Here is a 23,674-nt window from a genome sequence, read left to right on the forward strand (position 1 = left end):
TGATATAGACTCCAGATAATTTGTTGTGTGTGCCTTCAAGTTGTTTCTGACTTATGGTGATCCCATGGGGTTTTGTTGGCGAAACTGGTTCAGAGGAGATTTGCCTTTGCCTGCCTGGGACTGAGAGAGTGTGACTTGTCGAAGGTCACCCAATGGGTTTCTTTTGGCTGAGTGGGGATTCAAACCCTTGTCTCCAGAATCATAATCCAACACTGAAACTACTACATCACACTAAACGCCAGATATCTTATTATTTAATAAAATCTCTTTATTGAATATAAAAACCTCTTGCTGGAAAGCAAATAGCAATTTAAGAATATTAATAACAGAACCAGAAGAGCTTGATACAAAGTAATCAGAGCAGCAAAGGAACAGTATATAAAACTGTAAGCATGACAGAAAAATGTCTTTCTTCTGACAGATTAAGTGGTGATAGGTTAAAGAGTAACAAAAACTGTTTTGCTCATGTACTGTTTGCAAGTTTCAAACGTGTAGATAGAAAAATTTGTTATGTTGATACTACAGTATCATTCATAAAAATGATATTAATAGTATATGCATCGTACACGGTGAAAAGGAATTCCTTTCATGTCTTCCCTATGATCCCGAGCATAGTCCCACAGATAATAATCCAGGAGAACAGGATTGATTTTGTCACTCATGTCCTCGCCTTTCTTTTTATAAAGGTCCAGCAGACGTCTGCAAATGAGTTCACAACACCAAATAGAACAGCCTCGGATTTCCACTTCCTGCTTGTCTCTAGATTGAAACATGTACCCTACAGGATATAGAAAGCGCAAGTGAGATCAATATGAATTCATGAAGCAGAACAGAAGAGGAAGGATGTGCAAGATATTGAAACTTTGGGACAGTGTGTACTAGTTAGTGTCTTCAAGCTGCCTGTCAATTTATCATGACCTCATGAATTTCATATGGGTTTTTTAGGCAAAGGAATACTCAGAGGTGTTTGCTATTGCCTTTCTCTCAATATAACCTACAGCACCGTAATCCTTGACAGTCTCCTTTCCAAATACTAACTACCTTACTCTGTTTAGCTTCCAAAATCAGAGATAGATTAACCCTGAAATCTGGATCAGAAGAGAAGCCAACTGTATGGAAAAGTTGAACATTTACATCTATCTGCAGTTTGTTGCTTCTATTTTTTTTAAACTACCTTATCATTGGAACTGTAGAGGGATAATAAATTATGGCAAGCTCCTTAGAGGTATGTTTACAACCCAACAGAAAGTCACTGTTCAAATGAATCTTGGTTACTGATATACAAATACTGTTGGCGAAGAACAATCAAATCTACTGGACAAGTACTTTCCAAGAATGAAATTCTGGAACTATATAAAATTTTTGCAGACTAACTACCAGAGTCTTATGTCTTTACTCTTTAATTTTCTTAAAGAGAGTAACATGGAAGAAGTTGGTTTTTCTATTGCAGATTCAGTTTAGTGTTTTAGAACACAGTCATATGCATGTCTTCTTCGTAAACCCTACTGAATGTATTCTCAAACAAGTGTATAGAAAGCACACTGAATCTGTGGGCCTCCAGATGTTGGACTACCACTCCCAAAACCCTGCCCCCTGGGCATGCTCTAGCTGAGGATGATGGGAGTTGTAGTTAAACAATACTGCTGTATAGCAGGAATGGAAATTATGTGAGCTATGAATGGCACATGGCCCACTAAGCACTCCTGGGTGGCCTAGCCTTCCTCACCAGAAAAAAAGGCAATGCTTAAATGGAGAACTGCACCCATAAAAGTCCTCTGGAAACTTGATTCTCCATCTTACATGAGTTGGCAAACCTTTTTTGGGTCCAAAAGAAGCCTTTTTCAAAATTAGCAATGACCACCAATTACTGTTAGCTGGGTTGGTGTGTCTGGTAAGAGTGGAAAATTGGGCGAACACATACCCCATGTGTGGTAGTCCAACTCTGCTGCACAGAACTGCAGACGTCCACAGGCTCAAAAAATTTGCCTGTTGTAGCATTCAGGCAAAGACCATTGCTGAATCATCAAGCACCATTAGGATTTCTCTCTCTCTTCACACACACACACACACACACACACAGAGAGAGAGATAGAGAGAGGATATTTATGCAAACTTGTATGACATAAGAATTCATAATGATCCAGAATAATGTCATACCTTCTTTGAGCTTCTTCATCAATTCATCAGAATATTTCATTGCTCCCAAATGAACAAGGACCTGTGGTATCCTATAGTCAGCAAATATAGTCACACTGGAAATGTCACTGAAGCAGCCATCTCCTTTCCCCTCCAACACACCCCAGGTGTCAGCTACAAGGATTTGTGCCCGTTTGTAAAAGGCCACCTTCCTCCCCTGAGAAAAGGAAAAATACAAACATTGCAATACTACATTTATTTTGGCATGTTTTAGTATGGAGGCATCAGATCTTGACTTCAAAAATTGGAATGCTGTTGCCAAGAATCCTCAAAAGTTCTGGCTACAGTTATAGATCACAGCCTGTGTGAACATTTTATATATAATAAGCCCCCTGATTTCATATACTTAAAAAAAGAAAAGAAATTGCAGATGCATTTCTGATTATTGTTATTATTTTCAGTTGTATCTCACCTTTCCTCCAGTGAGCGCAAAGTAGCATAGATGGCTCTCCTTCACTAGAGAGTGGTCCAAAGTCTCCCAATGAATTCCATGCCTCAGTGAAATCATAGTCCAGTACTATAAGCACTACGCCAGACTGGTTCTCAAATTATTGTGTATGTGCTTAATTTTACACTAGTGCTAGTATTTCAACTGTATGTGGTATATTACTGTTTAAATCTGGAAGCATGATTATAGCTTGAACTGGATTTCTTTTGAAAAATGACTTTCAAAGATCAGAAAAGTACTGTAATTGTATTCTTTGGTTCTGCAGACATTCTGTTCTAAACTGGTTTCTCCACTGGCTAAAACATATGCTGCTTAATTTCCATATCAAAATGCCTTTGTTAAAATTATTCTCAGATATGATTTTATCATGTGTATTTTTGTCATCTTTCATGTGTATTTTTTCTTCTGCCATAAAATTTAGCCCCAAATTCCCACATATATACATTTTAAAAAACCTCACAATCAATACAATGGGCCCTTGGCATCCACTGGGGTTTGGTTCTAAGACTCCCCCGCCATGGATACCAATATTATGGATGCTGAAGTCCCATTAAAGACAATGGATAGTAAAATGGTATCAGTTATATAAAATAGCAAAATCAAGGTTTGCTTTTTGGAAATTTTTTTGGGGGGGAGGGATATTTTCAAGGCATAGGTGGTTAAATTTGTGGACACAGAGGATCAATTGTATTATAATGGGAAGTAATTCCAAACCATGCTGTTCTGGAGGGTCCCAGGGCCTCGTGGCACATGCTTTGGGGGAAAATAAGGTAATGCAGGGAGAGGCAGGATTCAGTAATCACTTCCTCAGTTCTGCCAGCAAAACACTACTGCAGATGAAAAAAAAGCCCTTTTGTCTTTGACAGGAAGTCTAGGTACAAACCCATCCTCATTACATATCATCAAGAGGTGCAAATTAAACACAATACTTTACTTCGTGTTATTTTCAATATCATTGCTCCTCAGATTAATATTAGCTTTTCTTGCTTGTGCTCTTGTGACAAAACACATGACTGACACAAGTTGAATAAGATCTCATGTGCTACCTTCTAAAATGTGAAAAAAAATGCTAAGGCTGCATTTCAAAACAGTTATTGGATATTTCACTGAAACCAACATGACTTATTTCCACACAATATCAAGACATTAAATTATTGTACATGAAATTGTTTTTATAAATGCATTTTTATTGAAATGTGTGTTATTAATTTTCAGCACTTTAATCCTATCTCTTATTTCTTTCTGATATTGCAAAGCTCTGCCTTGCAAGATCTCAATCTGTTGCTAAGGTAACTGAGTTGACAATGTGCATCAATTTTGTTAGAATGATGGAGAAAATTGGGTCTGCCTTTGGAATATGCCACTCAGTACAAGAAAACAGTCAAGGACCCTCTTTTAAAATTACAGTCCAATTGTATAAAAAGGCACAGCTTTATTTCTATCTTGCAGTCTGCTGTTGGTTACTGTGTGTTTCAGAGAAGCTTGGTTTTGGAAAACACTCTGCGGTTCTTATAAAAAAGATGATATACCAATGCATTTAAAAAAACTGCAAATAGTAAGCTTATTTTCTATTTATTAAGCATTAAGAGATATTTTTGTGGGTCTTATATATCTGTGGGGTTGCAGCTGAAGAGGCCACCTAGATGTTTCTGTGGCAAAACAAAAGTAGAGACCTTTTAGATCTGGCATAATGCATAAACCATGGCACTAAAAGCCTCTAGACTTGCAGAGGCTGATATGTAACCAATACAAACAAGATGCCACTACCACCCCTTCACCAACCCAAGCCAGACCTATTGAGCAGTGAATGATCACCTCACATTATAGAACTTAATATGTAGTTTCAAATAACATTAGATGGCTACTATTAAAGGGCTGTTTTTATAGGTGAAAACCTGTCAACTTGATTTCTGGAACTTTGTTAATATATATGCTTAGTTTTAATATATATGATGATATAAATGCACACAAGCACATAGACATATACTGTTTATAGTTATATACTGTGTATAGCTATATAAAGGGCTGTTAGTCACCTAACATGTTGGTTCCTATGAACTTTCACCCTTTTTCTTTATGATAACAGTCATGGTCCAGTTAAATGGAATATGACACGAATGAATGATAAGAGCTAGCTGATCTATGAAAACAGCCCTACCGAAGGATTAACTCTGGAGCAGTTGCAGACAATTAGGGGGAAAACTGTCCATCTGCTCTGTCAATATGAACACACTATCACTATTGAGAGATGATTTGGACATACTTTTGTTAGATCATTCTCAAAGGCCTGCAAATCTCTATTTTAAAAAATCAAAATAAAATATCACAACTCTAAACCTAATACTCTGCTATGATAATAAATTATGCAAATTAAATGCAACTACAAACATTTGCCCCCATGTGGATCCTGATATGCCATTTCAAATTATAATTTCTATAAATAATGACAAATAATAACAAAGGTACAGATCCAGGAGATGATACAGAGATGTTCATGTCCAAGGACAGTTTATACAAATTACATTTAACTACTGTATATACTCAACTATAAGTCCACATCTTGTATAAGTTGAGGGCAGGTTTTGGGGTTAAAGTTAGGGATTTTGATATGACCCGTGGATAAGTCAAGATAAAAATTTGGGTCTCAGTACCCTTCCTCTCTCTCTGGAACCCAGATGTCCTTTTGGGAGACAGCTGAGCTGGGGAGAAAGTTTCAGGGCAAGTGCTCACTCTTCCTCCTCCTCTGCAGCCCGGCTGTCCCTTTGGAGGACACCCGGGCTGGGGACCAGGAGGTAGGGCAAGCATTCCCCCACCAAGCCTTCGGGAGACAGCCAGGCTGGGGTAGAGGCTCCAGGGGTGAGCCTACTACCGTACTGACCCACGAATACGTTGACCTAGATTTTTGGGTCAATTTTTTTTAGCAATTTTCTCCCAATTTATACATGACTACATATATTAGAATATGCCAATGATCATCCAAATCATTGTACGCTAGACATGATAAGCAGAATAAAGCATGCAACCCACAGACAACATAGTGCAATCCTTAATGTACAGATACAGTGGCTGAGTTCAAGGATCACACTAAACTAGGAGAAGGAAATACGTGGCTTTGTAAATGTTGCTAAACTGCAAACACCAGCATTTCTTACCATCATCAATTCTGGCAGGGGTATCTGAGAGTTGTAGTTCAACAACATCTGGAGCACCTCTCAATTCCTACTCCTATACTAAATTTCAGTTCTGTACACATGTGTTTATCTGAGATAAAAGCATGCTGTATTCAGTGAGATTAACTTCTGAGTAGACAAGTCTAGAATCATCTAGTAAATATCGCTTCTGGAGATATGTGACTTGAGAAACTATTTGCTAAAAACTAGGAAACCACTATCAGACAGCATGGTTTGAAGTGAGTTTTTTAAAGAAACACAACAGGATTCATGCTAACTATAGATTGACATGATGGCTGAATTGACAAATCACAGTTATGCACTTGAGGCCCCACAAACCTACACCAGACAAGCAGCACTAAAGCATGGTTTTGTCAACCGTTTGGCAGAAATTAAAAGATAGAGAAAAACATGCTGCGCTGAAAAATCAGGGTGAATAGGATACTCCCTCTCAAATGGGTGCTGGCGACAACCATGGCCAAGAATAATTAAGCATTATTGTCACAGTATGTAATTATGCACTTTAGTAGGTTACAATCAGTATTCCCAAGCACTAAAGGCTTACCTGAAATGTAGCCTCATCTCTAAAGGATGGGAAATTTTCTACTATTATCTGTAATAATTTCTGGGCACTTTTTTCACTTTTTTTAACACATGTGAGGAAAGATCCTCCAAATTTCTCCAGGAGAACTGTCCCAGTCTCATTCAGTACGCGGTGTCTTTCTTCAAGTAATGGCATGGGAACAGCAGTATCTGAGCGAAATACATGCTTCACCTGCTCCAGTGTCATAGTTGCATAGTACGAAGCACTTGTAATGGGCACTCCTTGAGGTGAAAAAAATAACATCATAAACAGACAATAATGAAGAGTTTCATTTATTTATATCTCATCTACAGTGTAACTAAGGTCTAATCTGCACTGCAGAAATAATGCAGTTTGAACTGCCATGGTTCAATGCTATGGAATTCTGGGATATATAATTCTGTGAAATAGTTAACCTTCTCTGTCAAAGCATTTTGGGGTCACAACAAACTACAAATCTCATTCTATAGGATGGAGCCATGGTAGTTAAAGTGGAATCTCGCTGCATTATTTCTGCAGTGCAAATGCAGCCATAGTTTACAGTCACAAATTATAAGAGCAAAAGTCTACTCCTTTGTTAATTTACAAACTGATCTTGCTTCAGTTATACTTCAATTGTATTTTTATTTCTTGTTTATTGCTTCTATGTGCAAGATAAACTTCTCAGTTAACAAAAATTAAAAATAGATGACAATAAAACAACCGTTACCAATGGAATGTATTAATAATATGTAATGGCCATATGAAGAATTCTGGTGAGGAGGTCACAGCTGAAGAGGGAAAAATGTAGCCCCACCTAAACACGTTGCAATTACATTCTGAAGTGGTCTCCTATGGTTACTTTTGAGAAACATAATGGCACTTCACATTACATAAATGTAATACAGCTTGATCCTTGGACGTTATGGTTCACCATCTATGTTAAGTATTAACAGCCAAGCATTACTTCTGAGACCACAGGGTCTGAATCTAAATTCAAATGAGAAACGAGCAGTGCAAATCTTCCAAAATTTTGCCTTGAACTGATTTTTGCATATCCCTCAATATCAGGGGTAAGAATTGTGTAGCTGTCCAGATGTTATACTGCAACCCAGGATAGCCAACATTGAGGAAAACCAGGAGCTGCAGTTCAGCAACATCAGGAGCTGCTTCAAGCCCCCCTCCCCAATCCCCATGCTGGAAAAAATTGAGTATCAAATAAAAACAACATCTTGGAGGTTTGCAATTGTGCCCACCACTGTCTTAAGTTTACTGATCCACGGGCTTTTAATTAATTCAGAAAGTAGGAACTAACCCTCATCAAGTGCTCTGTTGATGGCAGCACAAAAAGACCAGTAACCACTGTATTCTTTGCCTTTATACTTCACCAGACATTTATGGTCTTCATGTTCAGACCAAAAGGAAAAATTGAGGGTATCTGCCAGGAATACCCAGTTGACTGCATCTTCATTTGCTGCTTGAGGATTCAGCTCATGAGATTTCCAGCCACTCACACCAAAATCCTTCTCCTTGACTTTATCAAATAACATTTCAGCAACCTTTTGTACACCATCATCTTCAATGCACACATCTTTGCTGTTTTCGGCGATGAACTTGGCAGACTCTTTTGGGTTCAAGAACGCTTCCATATTCTTTGTTCTATTTCTGAATAAAGATAACTGGCTGTTACTCCATGAGACAATTTGTCACAGCTCGACACAACACACAAAACAGAATATGTTTGTGACAGGACAATCAGGTGCACTTCCCGGGTCATTCTAAAGCTTATAGCCCAGTCATTATGCTATAACAAGTGTAGTGGTGTTTACTTCCAAATAAGTGTACAATGAATAAGACTGCAAGGAATGGATGCTTTTGTCAAATATTGCATGTGAATGATATGCAAAATGGACACAAGCAACTCAGACATACACTGACCCATGACTGAAGCACTATGGGTTACTCTTAACAATTAAACAGGCAGTATAGATCCTATTCTATAAATAACATTTTAAAACCATTTCTGTCACAGTGCTTTTCAGAATAGATGATTTTTCAGTTGTGATGGATTACAGTAGTTGGTAGGAATGTTTTTGCTAAGCATCTCACTAACCCGACCAGGAGGGATATAAACTGAGCTATGTAGGGGATGGAGACAGTATTCTTGAGGGCAGGAGTCCATGAAGAGCTGGAGATAATAGCCAAACTGTTAGAAAGAGAACAAGGCAAATAGTACAAGAACCTAACATTGTGAGGGAAAAAATTAAACAAGCAGCTAGGAGATGTGTCTACAGTAATCCACAGAGAATAGGAAATAAACAATATAAACCAGAACTCTTAGCGCAGCAAAGCAAGTATGACATATTAGGCATCACTGAAACTGTTAAGGAAAATGCAACATGGGACATACAGTGAAAGAAATAAAACATGTATGTGAAAGTCACAGTGACTAAGCAAAAGCAATTAAGAAGCCACACAGGTGAAAAAGCTAATGTAATTTAGAAGACTTGAATGTCAAGGACAGAATTATGGAATGTACAATTGGAAACACCTGAGATTCATTAAGTGTACAAGGTGAAATGATGAAACTCTTAAGTATGGGTTGAACTATGTGAACCAATCAAAATGGATGTACACGGCCACTGGGTGGAAACTGACTAAGTGGGTGGTGTTTGACAATGGCTATAATAATTGCTATGTTTGCCAATGTATTTTGTGGGTAGTTGGAGTATTGGAGATTGTAGAGATTGTGATAGTTTTTGTATAGTAGAATAAAGTAGATCTTTTATATAAGACTACTGAGTTGCCTGGTGTCTTGGGTGAAGATACAAGTGTCAGCAGAATCCTGGAGAAGTTTGGAGACATCTGAGGAAGAAGAGTGAGAAGGCTTGGAGAGCTTGTCAGGGTCTTCAGCCTATTCTCTGAAACTCTGCTGCTTGGAAGAAAAGCATTAACCACTGACCAAAGCTGGTCAGCTCTGCTGCATAACAAGATGGTGAGTTAGAGCCAGAGGTGAAGAGCAACAACTCCCATCATCCCTGACAGAAACTTGGTGAAATGAGTTTCCTGATTGGAATGTAGTAATAGAGGCATATAACATATTTCAGAGTAATAGATGAAACAGGAAGGGAATAGTAGTTGCATTATATGTCAAGGATGATTACACCTATGAAGAGATCCATTACTTAACTCCTGGAAGACAAGTTGGGAGCATCTCGGTAAAAAAATAAGGGGGAGAGAAACAATAGGAATGTCATTGTGAAGGTCTACTATAGACTTCCAAGCCAGATGGAGAATTTGGATGATGCCTTCTTTGAATAGATGAGTAAACATTCAGAAAGGAGAAATGTAGTAGTAATGAGAGATTTCAACTATCTTGATATTTGTTGGAATTCAAACTCTGCAAAAAATATAAGGTCCAACAAATTCCTCACTTGCCTTGCAGACAATTTCATTGTCCAGAAAGTGGAAGAGGCAACAAGCTGTTTTAGACCTGATCCTAACTAACAGTGATGACCTGGTTAATGGAGTGGAAGAGGTGAGATCCTTAGGTGGGAATGGTCATGTTCTCCTGGAGTATGTTATACAGCAGAAAAGAGAAGTGAAGCATAATAGACACACATCCTAGACTTTAAGAAAGTGTTTTTAGTAAACTTATTGTTCCCATGGTCAAGCATACTAAAAGGGAATTCATGATGGATGAGAGTTTCTTAAAAGTGAGATGTTGAAGGAACAATTTCAAATAGTTCCAATGAGAAGGAAAAATGGGAGGCATCCAAAGGAACCAGGATGGATGATTAAAGAACTCTCAAATCAGCTATAATTTAAAAGGAAAATTTACAAGACATGGGAAAAAGGGGGAAATCACCAAACAGGAATTCAAACAAATAGCCAACACAAGTAGAAAGAAAGTCAGAAAAGATAAAGCACAGGATAAGCTTGTGCTTGTTAGAGAAAGGTGAAAAACAATAAAAAGGGATTTTTTTGGTTATGTCTGTAGCAAAAGGAAGAATAAGAAAATGGTAGGCTACTGGACTGAGAGGATGATGAAAAGCTAACAGGGGACAAAAAAGGCAGAACTACTCCACACTGTCTTTGTCGCAGTCTTCTCTCAAAAGGAAAACAGAGCTCAACCTGGGGGAAATGGACAGGATCAAAATTAAAAATGACCTTAACAGGTTAGAGAGCTGGGCCAAAAGTAACAAAATGAGTTTCAACAGGGAGAAATGTAAGGCAATACACTTAGAGAGAGAGAAAATGAAATACAGTTACAAGGTGATAACTTGCTTTACAATAGTTCATGTGAAAGAGATCTAGGAGTCTTTACAGATCACAAGGTGAACATGAATTAATAGTTAGATGAAGCAGCTAAAAAGTCAATGTAATTATAGGCTGCATCAATAGTGTCTACATTGAGGAAAGTAATAGTACCACACTATTCTGCTTTGGTCAGACTCCACCTGAAATACTGTGTCCAGTTCTGGCCACCATAATTCAAAGATATGGAGAATCCAGAATGGGAAAAGAAACTAGAACAAGAAGGGCAACCAAAATGGCAAAAGGTCTGGAAATCATGTCCTATGAAGAATGGCTTAAGAAGCTGGATATGTTTTGCCTGGTTGAGAGGTGGCATAATAGCCATGTTTGAATATCTGAAAGGATGTCATATTGAAGATGGAGCAAGCTTGTTTTCTGCTGCTCCAGAGACTAGGACACGGAGCAGTGGATTCAAACTACAGGAAAAGAGATTCCACCTAATTCTCAGGAGGAACTTCTCAGGAGGTCAGAGGTAGTGGAATATGCTGCCTTGGAGTGAGGTGGAGTCTCCTTCTTTGGAAGTTTTTAAACAGAGACTGGATGGCCATCTGTGCTTTGCATGGCAGGGGGTTGGAATGGATGGCCCTTGTGATCTCTTCCAACTCTATGTTTCTATGACAGTGTGAGTGATAAATTATTGAGTAATATATGTGAGGAAGGGGAGGGAGATGGCTCAGAAGAAAGAAGAATAAAAAAAGCTTTAAGGGAAATCACATTGATCCCCAACATTCGCAGACAGTCAAAAACAAGGATTCCTTTTAAATGTACAATATCCTGCCTGGAGAGATTTCAGCTGTTAAAGTCAAAGCATTGACCGACTCCTGAGTTAGGTGATTGGTACAACTCTAGGCCTACAGGATTTTATGTCTGGGAAAACATGCTCTTTAATATTTATTTTATAGGTTGTGTCTCCTTTATCCAAAATACTTGGGACCAGAAGTGTTTTCTGTTTTGGATTTTGGAATACCTGTATTTGCATTTCTTGAAATAATACGTTATCTTGCACATGGAACCCAAGTCTAAATACAAAATTCTTTTGTATTTTGTATTTAGACTTGGGTTCCATGTCCAAGATAACGTATTATTTCAAGAAATGCAAATACAGGTATTCCAAAATTTGTACATGATACCCAAGTCTAAATACAAAATTCTTTTATGTTTCATATACACATAGCCTAAAGGTACTTTTATGCAGTCACTATCAGCTACCCATGAAAAAAGTTTTGGTTTTTTTAGTATTTCGCATTTTAGCATTCTGGATAAGGGAGATTCAACCTGTAGCAGATTAAGCAGATGTTATTCAACCATTTAAATCCGTAACCAAACATACTTACACACACACACTATTCTAGTTTTCAACTAGAGCAGCAGCCTGCTGCTGTAAGCATGGAGATCCTCTCTGTATGTGATCTGCTGCTGAAGTTGCTGATCTTCAAATAAAAGATTCTAGTCTTTTATACCTTGTTGCTGTATAATTCTTGATAACAAGACTAGTAACCTCTGTACTCAGTCAATGACAATCTTTGCCTGCTCTATTCTGCAACTAACAAGTGGCTTTTATTTCTCTTCAGGTGGCCTCTAAAGTAGGGGCTTATCTATCAGCTTTGATCTTCCGGATCACTTTAATGTAAGAGATCATGCAGGTCTTTTTGTTAAACTCTTGGATTCTTTTTATGATGATGCACTGATAATTTGTTCTTTCTTTATCAGAAGTCACCGTTACTTATCAAAGTCTCAAAATCCTTATTGATCTAGCCACCTGTTATTTCCACATTTATCTCTTCCTGGTAATTCAAGACTTTTATTGCACATGAGTCACGTTTCTTGAGTGTTTATGCCTTCCTAGGCATTTTTAAAGACATTATTAGATGTCATTTAAAAAAAAATAAAATCAAAGGGTTCATACAGAGAAAGTTTTCCACCACATATAATGCTGCATACCTCTTTTCTCCAAAATGCATGGGATTAATTTGAGCAATGTCATACCAATACTAAAGTGAGTCACTACTAATATTGTTTCTTGGGACACTCCAAGACAATTGAGGATCACAAAACTTGTGGTCTTTGCAACAACTCATACATTTTTCTGAGCCCCAGGCCACTAGTAGACCCCTAATTAAAAATTGGGTGCCTCTCCTGGAAGTAGTAGTGATTATTCTTTAGAGCAAGGTGCAAGCACACCCATTGTTGTTGTTGTTGTGTGCTTTCAAATTGCTTCCAACTTATCGTGACTCCTAAGGGTAGCCAATTATAGGGTTTTCACAGGGGTAAGATTTGTTCAGAAGGGTTTTGCTATGGTCGTCTTCTGAGGCTTGCCCAAGGTCACCCAGTACTGAATGGGGATTTGAACTCTGGTCTCCTGTGTCGTACTCCAACACTCAACCACTACACACAGTGGCTCTAATCATGCTTGTTGTTGTTGTTGCCTCCTACCCCAGGTTTTCCAAAACCAGAAGTGGGATTCTGACAAGGCTCAGGAAAACCAAACTGGCCTTTGAATCCTAAGAATTTGCACACCTGTGCTCTTTTGTGCCTCCAGGTAAATAGCCAGAGATACATCTGTACATCAGAATAAAATTAAACAGCCTCTCCAGTGCAAACAGCATCAAATTTTTCAGCTTTGGCATTTTCCATAGGATTTTAGTTCTAGCCCCTGATGCCTTGTTTGGTCATCTGTTAATACAAGTCACAGCACTCCATGCTCACACATTATAATCAGAGTAATCTCATATGTACATGCACTGAAGGGTTACATGGAATAAGTGAAGGTTTATCGCGACTTGACTTCATGATACATTAATGAAGGCAGCATAAGCAAATGAATAGCCTAACACAGTTTCTCCCCAATTACTGTATTGATTGTATCATTAATATTCCCTACTTTGGTCATCAAGATTGCCCTGCATTTCTTCTTCAAGGATAGCTCCATTTCCACTGATTTGCTTAGGCTGAGAGTAAATACTACCTATCAGGCAATGGTGGCTGGCACGCACTGGAACTGATGTGACAGGTCCCAGGTCATAAAAGGCAGAGCCAACTTTATCTAATTCCCTACCCAGCTTCTCCTGCTACAAGGTCTTAGTATACAACTAAACTGAAGAATAGTGTCTTACCTTGATCCAGAAGGGATACTTTACAGTTGATTCTGGACTGTCGAAGAAAAGGCAGACAGCTTTCAGAAGAGTGGTTTATCTGCTCTTGCAAATGAAAGAAAAACAAAGCCTTGAAAAGTCAGGCTCTCTTAGTCTCTCAGCAGCCCTAGCCAGTAAGGAAAGTTGCCATAAGGAATGCTGTGAGTTGCAGTCTAGCATCTGGAAGGTTGTATGATTCTCTCCCAACTATTCTCAATTCATGTTTGAAAAAAGTTATGTTGTTTATTTATTTTTGTTGTATTTACATTGTACAACAGGCCTTTATAATGAAAGCTACATAACTAACATAACTAAAAGGCAAACCTGGGGGTCATTCCCATTGGCAGTTTGAATCATTCCAACAGTTGCCCCGCTTCAAAATACATGTCATTCATTAGTGACATAAGCAACAGCCTGGACTTACAAGTTGGGGAGGGGGGTTTGAAATGGAGGGCATGTCCTGGAGAAGGAGGACCCATGGGCTCGATCCAAGCATGGCAGGGGCGAGGCAGATCCCCAAGGGTTTTATCTAGCCCCGTGCCATGCTTGGATCGCTCAATCCAAGCACGGCAGGAGCGAGGGAGATCCATAGCCCCCGCTCCAAGACTCCTGCTATGCTTGGATCGTCCGAGCCAAGCATGACAGGGGTCTTTTTTAAAAAAAAATACAGTACATTCATTGAAAATTCAATTGATTGCTTTAGCAACTACATGCCTTAGCAAATAGTTGTAAAAACAATCAATCAAATATGTATTCAATTTTTTTTTTTTAAAAACAAAAACAAAAACCCACCAAGTACAATGTCAGCCCTGGAGGGGGGAATGGTGGACCTGTCAAAGAGTGAGGAGGGATGGTCAACACCCCTCTGCCACCTGGCCCTCCCCTTCAGAATGAATCGATTCTGATCTGTCATTCCACTTATGGAACTCGCTTTAGAATCAATTTTTCTGAAAAGAACCTCTTTCCAAGTACTCTCTGTAAACACTTTTTTTTTGGCCTTTGTTTTGTTTCCTCATTATTATTATTATTATTATTAACCTTTATTTATAAAGCGCTGTAAATTTACAGGATTTGATCAGGAAGCGATTTCAAATAGGAACAGGGTCCATTTAATCCGATTGGTAATTCAATTCTTTTTATAGTGGGAACAAGCCCCTAGAAAACAATACAGAAGCCAGGATCTAGGAGATACCAGTAATTTAAAAGAAGAATCTAAGAATCAAAAATTAATTGAATTTTTTTTCAAGGTTTTCAGTACCATAGTGGTTTGAGTGTTGGACTCTGGAAATCAAGGATTGACTCCCAGCTTGGTCAAGAAACCCACTGGGAGAACTTGGGCAAGTCATATGCTCTCAGCCTCATGAGAAGGCAATGGCAAACCTCCTCTGAACAAATCCTGCCAAGAAAATCTCATGATAGGGTCGTCATAAGTCAGAAACAACTTGAAGGCACACAACACCAATCCTTTCTAAAAGACACTTGTATGTATGCAAACCGAGGATATGACTTTTGCCAATGTCTACTTACAAACTAGTATATACTCTTTTTATGTAGTGATATTATTTGCATGGCATATTTAAGGCAATATGGATCTCATAATAAGAAACCAACATATTAAAGGAAAAGATAAATACAGTGGGCCCCTGGAATCGACTGGGGTTTATTTCCTGGACACTCCGTGAATATCAAAATCCATAGATTTCAAGTTCCACAATATACAATGGACAATAATGCCTGGAGAAGTAAAATTGCACCCCATATATAAAATTGAAAAATCAAGATTTGCTTTTTGGATTTAAATATATATATATAAGCTGTGGATGGTTGAATCCATGGATGCAGAATGTGCAGATACAGAGGATTGACTGTAATACAGACAAGTAGGTTTCTGTCCTAGAGAACCTCACATTTACATCGCTTAAGGATAAAGGCTAGGGCTAATGATTGTGTAAAAGATACAAAAACTAAAATTAAAAGAAGAGTCAGATCAAATCTCTATTATTGTCTTTGTAATACTGGACAGATGCTCCTCCCTAGGCCAAGGTAAAAACAGCCATCTTCCACTTGTTCTCAGTATTTGACAAAGCCGTAACAACCATTGGTAAAACCATCCTTCCCAAAGCTGTCTTAATATCTATTATAATAGTTAAGTGAGTAATTATAGCATTATAAGGCAATAAACTGAGACCACAGTGTCAGGATATGACCAGAGGCCAGATGCAAACACATTAAATAAAACCACTCAGAGTGCTGGTAATATGTTAGGAGTATTAATTTTTATAGCATACAACTGATTTTCTGGTGCTTGATTGATTTATGTTCATGAGAGTTTTCAGGGTATGGCATGGCCCAGAGCCACAGGAAAGAAATCGAATTTGATGCAACAAAAATAGTGACGAAATGGGGGAGGGGGAAGAGAAAAGTAAGAGATGGGAGAAAACAGTAAAATCAAGTGTATGGTAATAGGGGTCTACAGCCTGAGAAGGGATCGAGGAAAAATCAGAGCAAAGATGCACAGAATGGAGGTGGCACAGAAGGGACTGCATATCTGAAAACAAGAAGATGAACGGAGAGAGTATGAACTGGGTCAGATCAATCTGTAGTTTACTCATGGGCATGCACAACAATCCTACACATGTTTACTCTGAACTATGGACTACTCTAATAGAAATGGGTGCGCCAAAGATTAGATTGTCCTCATGGATAACCTACACTCAAGACAAGAGGCTACTGTTAGCAAATGGTATGGAGAAACAGAATAGTTTTTATTGGCAACAGGGCCAGGCAAGGTTGCATTTTATCACTCTGTTTACTTTATACACAGGATATATTGTACAGAAAACTGGATTAGACTTGTAGGAAGCTGAGAAAGGAATATGAACAATTTAAGATATGCAGATGCTACGAAGGAATGAATGTTTTATTCGGTCAATGACCAGCAAAATTTAAAAAGATGCACAACATAATATAAAGTGTAACAATAAACTTCAAGTGATACACAATAAAATAAAATGGGGCAATATAAAAGTACACTCCTGTGATTTTATACATTTCATAATTACATTATTTGTGCAAGATTTTAAAAGATTTCAAAGCCCAGTACATAAGTACAACAGTGGATTTTGAAATGATTCAGTACAATAGAGTACTATAAAGTAAAATAAATTAAAATAAAGTACAAAATTTGTATTTCCCCTGAAAATTTTCTTTAAAATTTTAAAATCAAAGTAATACTATTAAAATAAAATATGAATGTATTTAAGATTTTAAATCTGGTTTTGTCTTGTTTTCATTGCAGCAACACAAAATTTAGCAGCTCTATACATAATACGAGGATTTACGTCCTGAAGTAGATATTATCTGGATACCCCAACCATTTTTCGACTAAAGGTGCAATATATATTGACCTGATATCTTCATAAAATTTACAACGTAACAGAACAGAACATGTGAAATAGTTTCTACAGTACTTCTATGCAGATGCTACCATATTACTACCAGAAGACAGCAGACTCGGGATGACTATTGTGGAAAGTCAAGCAAGAAACTGCAAAAGCAGGGTTACAGTAGAACATTAAGACAACAAAAATAATGACCATAGATGATTGATATATATATATATATATATATATATATATATATATATAAAACTTTAAAGTAGATGATGAAGACTTCAAAATAGTTCAAAGATTTCCTATACCATGGCTCAGTCTTGGAGTCAAGAAATCAGAAGGCTTAGACTTGGAAAGATAGCCATGAAAGAACTAGATAAGATCCTTGAATGCAGAGAGCTATCATTAAATGCTAAAGTCAAGATCATCCATGCCATATTTCTGATTTCTATGTAGGTTGTGAAAGCTGGAAAGTGAGTCAGCTCATTTGAAATATGGTATTGAGGAGGGTTACATGGACATCATGGCAACTGTACTGTAGAAATATCATGAGGGTGTGATTCATCAGAAAGGACACTAATAATAATAATAATAATACAGTAATAATAATAATAATAATAATAATAATAATAATAATATATTTATAGCCCGCCTTTTCGAATGGAATCAAGGTAAAGTATTTATAAAATATTTGGTAAAGTAGGAGGCAAACTGGTGCTAGGAAAGGTGAGACATGAAAAAGCCAAGAGGGCATCTAATGTGTGCAAGCATCTGTGTGCACAACAACTTGATTTTCCAAAATAACCTTCCTTCCCTGCACTTTCATGATCTTGTTTCCGTGAGAGTAGCTGTATGACTTCTGTATGCAGTTACACAAATTCACAAGTTGGAATTTTGAAAACTGATGGGACTGGAAGGAAAATCGACCCTTTTGTGTGGCAGGGTGGCAAGGGTTTAAACCAGGGGTAGGCAACCTTTTTGAGCCGGGGGCCAGGTTACTGTCCCTCAGACAACTGGGGGGCCGAAGCCGGGGGTGGAGCTTCCACCCTCTGGGGGGCGGAGCCGCATGCTGGGGGTGGGGCTTCCACCCTCCAGGGCAGAGCCACATAACAGGGGTGGAGCTTCCACAGAAGCATCATCATAATCATCACTACCACCACCTCCACTGCTATCATTGTTACAGCAGACCTTTCAGCAATAAATGCACCAAAAATACACAGAAATGCACTTTGGAAAGTCACACTCCTCCTCCTCTTTCTCATTGAGAGGGGATTTTGCACATAGAACACCAAGGGCAAGTGAAAATAATAATAATAATAATAATCAGTTACAAGCATGGAAACTACTAAAATGCAAATCAAAATAAAAGGCAGGAAACATGCACTCTTTCAACCCAGAAAAGCCACAAGGTACTACTGAGAGGGCATTTTGAAAGAACACCAGGGCAATTAAATAATAATATTAATATTAAAGTTACAGGCATGGAGATTACTAAAATGCAATTCAAAATAAAAGGCAGCAAGCAAAGAAAAGCCAGAAAGTACTACTGGGAGGGCATTTTGCAAAGAACACCCACCTAACCCCCTCCCCCAATGAACCAAGCTGTGGCTGCAGCTGCTGCTCTGGCTCCGTTTCTCCCTGGCTTTGCCCTCCTTCTGCTGCCTCCTCCTCCTCCTTTCCCTGCTCTTGGGAGGAGGAGGGCGGAGGGCGAGGTGGAGCCTGCTGCAGGCCCACTGCAGCCCCTGGAGCCCTGTTGGAGTGCTCTAGGGGCTGCAACGGCCCTGCTACATGCGCGCCGCCATTTTGTTTTTCAAAATGGCGGCGAAATCTCATGTGACCTTTGCCATCCTGAGGTCTTGCGAGATTTCGGCCGCCATTTTGAAAAACAAAATGGCGCCCGGAGTGGCAAAAAAATGGGGGAAATCGGCGGCAATCGGCGGCAGGAGTGCTCGGGGGCCGCTTGGAAGGCCTTGGCGGGCCGGATCCAGCCCGCGGGCCGCAGGTTGCCTACCCCTGGTTTAAACCCAAGAAATGCATTCACTGAAGAGTATCTGACCTCAGAGATTTTCACACGGTTAGGATCCTTCTCCCACCACATGGCTTTTACCGGCTCCTGCCTCTGACTCACTCTTCCCCTCTAAACACTCTGGCCTTTCTAAGGGTGTTTCTGTCCCATGACCTGACCTTTTGTTGCTTCTATCCTGCAACTTAGCTTTCTTTGTCCGTGTCTTCTTCTATCCCTCCTGCACATGCTGGTTTTGTAAACCCTTCTATACTGTTTTTCCCTCCCCTTTCACTTAAACCCTCCTGATGTTCTTTCGATCCTCCATCTGATTTTCCTCAGACTCACACAAGCATCTATCTCTCCCTAAACTTAGCTCTGTTTCCTCTCCCTGAATCTCCCAAGCCCCCTGACATTATGTCCAAACTCTTCCGATCCCACACTCTGGTCTGTTACAGACTGCCAAAATAAAGCTGCTTTGGATCTCTTTGGAGGTATGCTATTTAAATGATGCATGGGTCCTAAGAGTCTGGAGGTTGCGCCAAAGCCACACTCCATTCCTAAGCACTGGAGTGCAGCTTTGGTGCAGCTTCCAGATTCTTAGGATGCATGCATCATTTAAACAGCATACCTCCAAAGAGACCCGAAGCAGCTTTATTTTGGCAGTCTGTAACAGGCCTCTGTCTGTCTATAGTGTAATCATCCAAAGAAAATATAGGATTACTTGAGAATAGATAGACCAACAAATGGACTGCAATTCCCAGCAGCCCTAGCCCTAGATGTTGAGGAACAATGTGAGTTGCACTCTAACAACATTTGGGGAGGTGGTACATTTTGCTCAGCCCTGATCTGGACTATGCTATTGCTTTCTCTTGTGCATCATGCAAGGCCAGAATGTCAATGGTTTCATTGGGGCAACTGCTCTGGACACCGCCACAGTTGCATGATTCTTCTTCTTCTTCCCATGTCATCTATGCTGCATCTATGCTGCAGAAATTATCTGGTCTGGCACCACTTTAGCTGCCATGGCTGAATGCTATGGAATCCTGGTACCTGTAGTTTTGGGTGACATTTAGCCTTCTGTGTCAGCGAGCTCTGGTGCCACAACAAACTACAAATCCCAGAATTCCATAGCATAGAGCCAGGGCAGTAAAAGCAGTGTTAAACTGGATTATTTTTCTAGTGCGATGCAGCCCCGGGGGGGGGGGGTACTTTTCTTTTTCTGTCGGGTGAGCAAATTTGTGTGCGTTTTCTAGGGAAGCTGAGTATTTACATACTCAGGTTCCCTAGAAGACAAACACAAATCTGCTCACTCGCCATAGAAAACACACAAGCAATATTTCTCCACTACAATGTGTGTGTGTACATGTGGATTTCTTCCTGGGAATGAACAATTTCGGTATGAGCCCCTCCCGCCCATTCCCCACTCATGAGTTTAGAATCCCTTCATTTTTCTTTCCCTGTGCATAAAAATGTGACAAATGTACAGAGAGTGATTCTCCTTGCTCCCGCTTCTTCCTGCTTTTTGCCATAGGGATCCTCTGTGCAGTTGTGAACGTGTGCCACACTGTTAAAACACACAGCAGGCCAAGTGGAGCATTGCAGCTGCTACTCATAAAGGGAAGCAGCAAATGGAATTTATTTTGCTAAATTGTACTCATGGGAAGGGAGCGGACTTATTGCAGCCTTCTGTAAAGTAACAGGCTGACTGCCTTTGCTACCAGGACTTGGAACAGTTACTTTTCCTACTAGGCCACTGACTATGCTAGTTAGGGGATTCTGCAGGGTTCGGTTTCAGAAAACTTCCACAATCTGCCGCCCATCAGTTTGCTCCATCTTTCTTCTTAGGAAGCCTGCACCAAAGCATTTTTTTCCTCGATTTGATGGAGACCTTGTGAATGATGAAGACGGATAACTTTTAGCAAACATGGTGCAAATGCACCTGAGGAAGTAGACTGAAGTCTATGAAAGCCCATGCTGCCAACTTCTTTCTTTCAGCTAGTCTCAAAGGTGCCACAAGATCTCTCTACATGCCTTACAATACAGTGCTGTATGATACCCCATTTCAAGAGTGGGCCACTATGTGGACCACTGGAAGCCAGTTCTGCCCTGTGGCCTTCCCCCCCAGTAAGGCCAAATACATCATGCCACCAAACCATGTGGAAGGTATATAGTGCTGTTTTCACTTGCTTTTGGAGGCTTGCTGCCCTGGTGGGCAAAACTGCCTGAAAAACATGGCCATCATTACTGGGGGTCCCCAGGGCCCACTCCTTCCCTGTTCTGTCCTCCTTCCTGATCCATCCAGATACCCTGAAAAGTGGGAGAGGAGGGTAGTGGTCCCCTAGATGGCAGTGGCTGTGTTGGACTATGACTCTGGAGACCAGGGTTCAGTTCCCTGCTCAAGCACAAAACCCCTTGGATAACCTTGGGCAAGTCACACTCTCTCAGCCTCAGAGGATGGCCAAGGCAACCCCCCCCCCCCCCCGAAGAAACCTTGTAAAGAAAACCCAATGACTGGGTGGCCATAAGTTGGAAAAAAGGCCCACAACACAGAGAGGCACAGGGGTAACCCCAGTGCAGCCACTGGCTACTTCCAGGTGCGGGACTGGGGCTACATCTGCCCTGGCTCTGGGCTATGGCATTCTGGGAAACGCAGTTTGTTGTGGCACCTGCTACAAACTGTAATTCCCAGAATGCCATAGCCTGGAGGGCCCAGGGCGCTGTCCAAACTGATTGGTGTCTCCAGTGGGATTCTAAGTGAGGCAGGTGCCCTGGTGGCGCAGGGGTTGAAAGGCCAGTGCTGCAGCCACTCCCTCACAAACCAGGAGGTGGTGAGTTCTAGCCCAGGCAGGGCTCCAGGGTCCACTCAGGCCTGCATCCTTGGGGGGCAGTTGGCTTTCACCTTGTCAACCGCTTGGGGAGTGCTGAAGTGCACTGAGAAGCGGCACAGAAATGTCCTTGCCCTTGCTCTTGCAGAGACATGGATCCCAGGCCCATGGGGAAACCTCCAGGCCGTGTGCCAGGGGCGCCCACCTCATTCCTGCTGCTGCTGCCGCCTGCCCCTCACCCCCAGGGTACACTGGGGTAAATGTCGCCCTGTTCCCAGAGAGGAGCCCCTTTTCCTTCCTTCCACGTGGCCTGGCCCCTTCCCAAGCCAGGCCTGAGGCCTCCTTCCCTGGGATGCCTAGAGCCTTCTCTGCAGAGGGAGAGATGCTCTCCTTCCTTCCTTACCTCTGCTGCCGCCAGGGATCCTCTCCTCCTCGCGCCCTTCGCCCTAAAGCCCCCTCTGGCGCCCACTTGGCAGGAAAGGCCCCCGGCCCCGCCCTCCCCCTCCTGGCCCTCCAATCAGAAGGGCCCCTTGGCCTCCGTCGAAGGAGGACGTCAGTGCAGCCAGGCGCCAACCAGGGCGCGGCTGGCCCCTCCCAAGGCCCCCAGTCTGGCATGGCGCTCTCCCGGGGAGCCCAGGCCTCCGTCCCCAAAAAAGGAGCCCTCCTCGGGGCTCTCTACTGCTTCCATCGCCCTTTTTCTTTAGGAGCAACCTCTCCTTACTAAACTTGCCAGGAAGAAAGGCTGGAGCCATTGGGCCTTTTTGAGTGTCAAGGGAATCCTAAGCCACAAAGGAATGAGCTGGAGCCTCTTTGGAAGACAGTTGCCTCCTGCCTCCACTTCACGCCCTTTGGGTTATAAAGCCTCTCCTTTCCTAAGCAAGAGCTCCCCAAATCAATGATACTCCTCAGCAACAATGGCAGTTGCTTTATACTTGCTCTCAATAGGCTCCCTCCAAAAGGCCAGGGCAAGATTTCCTGTTAAAACGTTCTGCTCAACATTAGAAACTGGCCAAAGAGGAAAGAATCAGCTCTTCGTGGAGGGTCTTCCCAAAAGGAGTCAGCAGCAGGAAACACCTCTTCAACAGCAGCACAGCTTAACAAGGTTTTGTCTACAACACCAGAGTCCGCCTCTCATTTCCCTGCTATTAAAACGAAAGCCAACACGGTTTGAGTGTAGGACTAAGACCCTGTTCATCAGGATTCGTTTCCCATCAAGCCATGAAGCCCACTGGGGACCAGTCGCACTCCCTCAGCCGCAGGGGAAGGCCATGGCAAACCTCTTCTGAACAAATCTTTGCCAAGAAAACCCTGGGTAAGTTCACCTTCAGACAAACTACCGGAAGGCAAACAAGACTGGTCAGAACGCTTTCGCTTTTACCAGGAAAAGATAAATGAAAGGCCTTGCAGGGGTTTCTTTATTAAAGAGGGCTCACAAACACATTTCAACATCTGGCTGTGATCAGGCTCAAGCTCCTGCTGATCCCCAGCTTTCTCTTAAACTTTGGAGGTACAGAAGGTAGATAAATACAAGCATTCTGAGTTTCCCAATGGATTTTACACTGAGCATTCGCTCCAGCTGAAGAAAGGTATAGATATGCAACGAAAATGCTGTTAGATAAGGCAGTTTT

The 23,674-nt window shown here is 40.9% G+C and overlaps 1 protein-coding gene across 5 annotated transcripts; it reads right to left on the reverse strand.

Annotated features, from left to right (window-relative positions):
• Positions 1–263: 263 nt before the first annotated feature.
• Positions 264–22,531, reverse strand: QNG1 (Q-nucleotide N-glycosylase 1). 5 transcript variants are annotated; one of them, XM_089494551.1, is made up of 6 exons: positions 22,450–22,531; positions 13,807–13,885; positions 7,692–8,041; positions 6,380–6,639; positions 2,158–2,353; positions 264–778 (listed from the first exon to the last, which is right to left on the reverse strand). In XM_089494551.1, the coding sequence occupies exons 3-6, from the start codon at positions 8,023–8,025 to the stop codon at positions 546–548; spliced, it is 1,023 nt and encodes a 340-aa protein (XP_089350677.1). In that variant the 5' UTR covers positions 8,026–8,041; positions 13,807–13,885; positions 22,450–22,531; the 3' UTR covers positions 264–545. The 5 variants fall into 5 exon arrangements, with proteins under 5 accessions (XP_089350677.1, XP_089350679.1, XP_089350676.1 ...); XM_089494553.1 differs by having other exon boundaries at positions 13,807–13,890; positions 22,450–22,485; XM_089494550.1 differs by lacking the exon at positions 22,450–22,531 and adding an exon at positions 18,793–18,853.
• Positions 22,532–23,674: the final 1,143 nt, after the last annotated feature.

Source organism: Sceloporus occidentalis, unplaced genomic scaffold (genome assembly GCF_023333645.1).
Source record: "Sceloporus occidentalis isolate IW3139 unplaced genomic scaffold, rSceOcc1.0.p SCAF_73, whole genome shotgun sequence".
In the NCBI taxonomy this organism is placed as follows: Eukaryota; Metazoa; Chordata; class Lepidosauria; order Squamata; family Phrynosomatidae; genus Sceloporus; species Sceloporus occidentalis.

Bases quoted from the DNA above. Each gene is read 5' to 3' on its own strand.
- QNG1 (XM_089494551.1), bottom strand. From the start codon at position 8,025: ATGGAAGCGTTCTTGAACCCAAAAGAGTCTGCCAAGTTCATCGCCGAA. The intron at 6,640-7,691 runs GTTAGTTCCTAC...TTTCACCTCAAG, and splicing joins CAACAGAGCACTTGATGAGG to GAGTGCCCATTACAAGTGCT. The intron at 2,354-6,379 runs GTAAGCCTTTAG...TCCTTTTCTCAG, and splicing joins GAGATGAGGCTACATTTCAG to GGGAGGAAGGTGGCCTTTTA.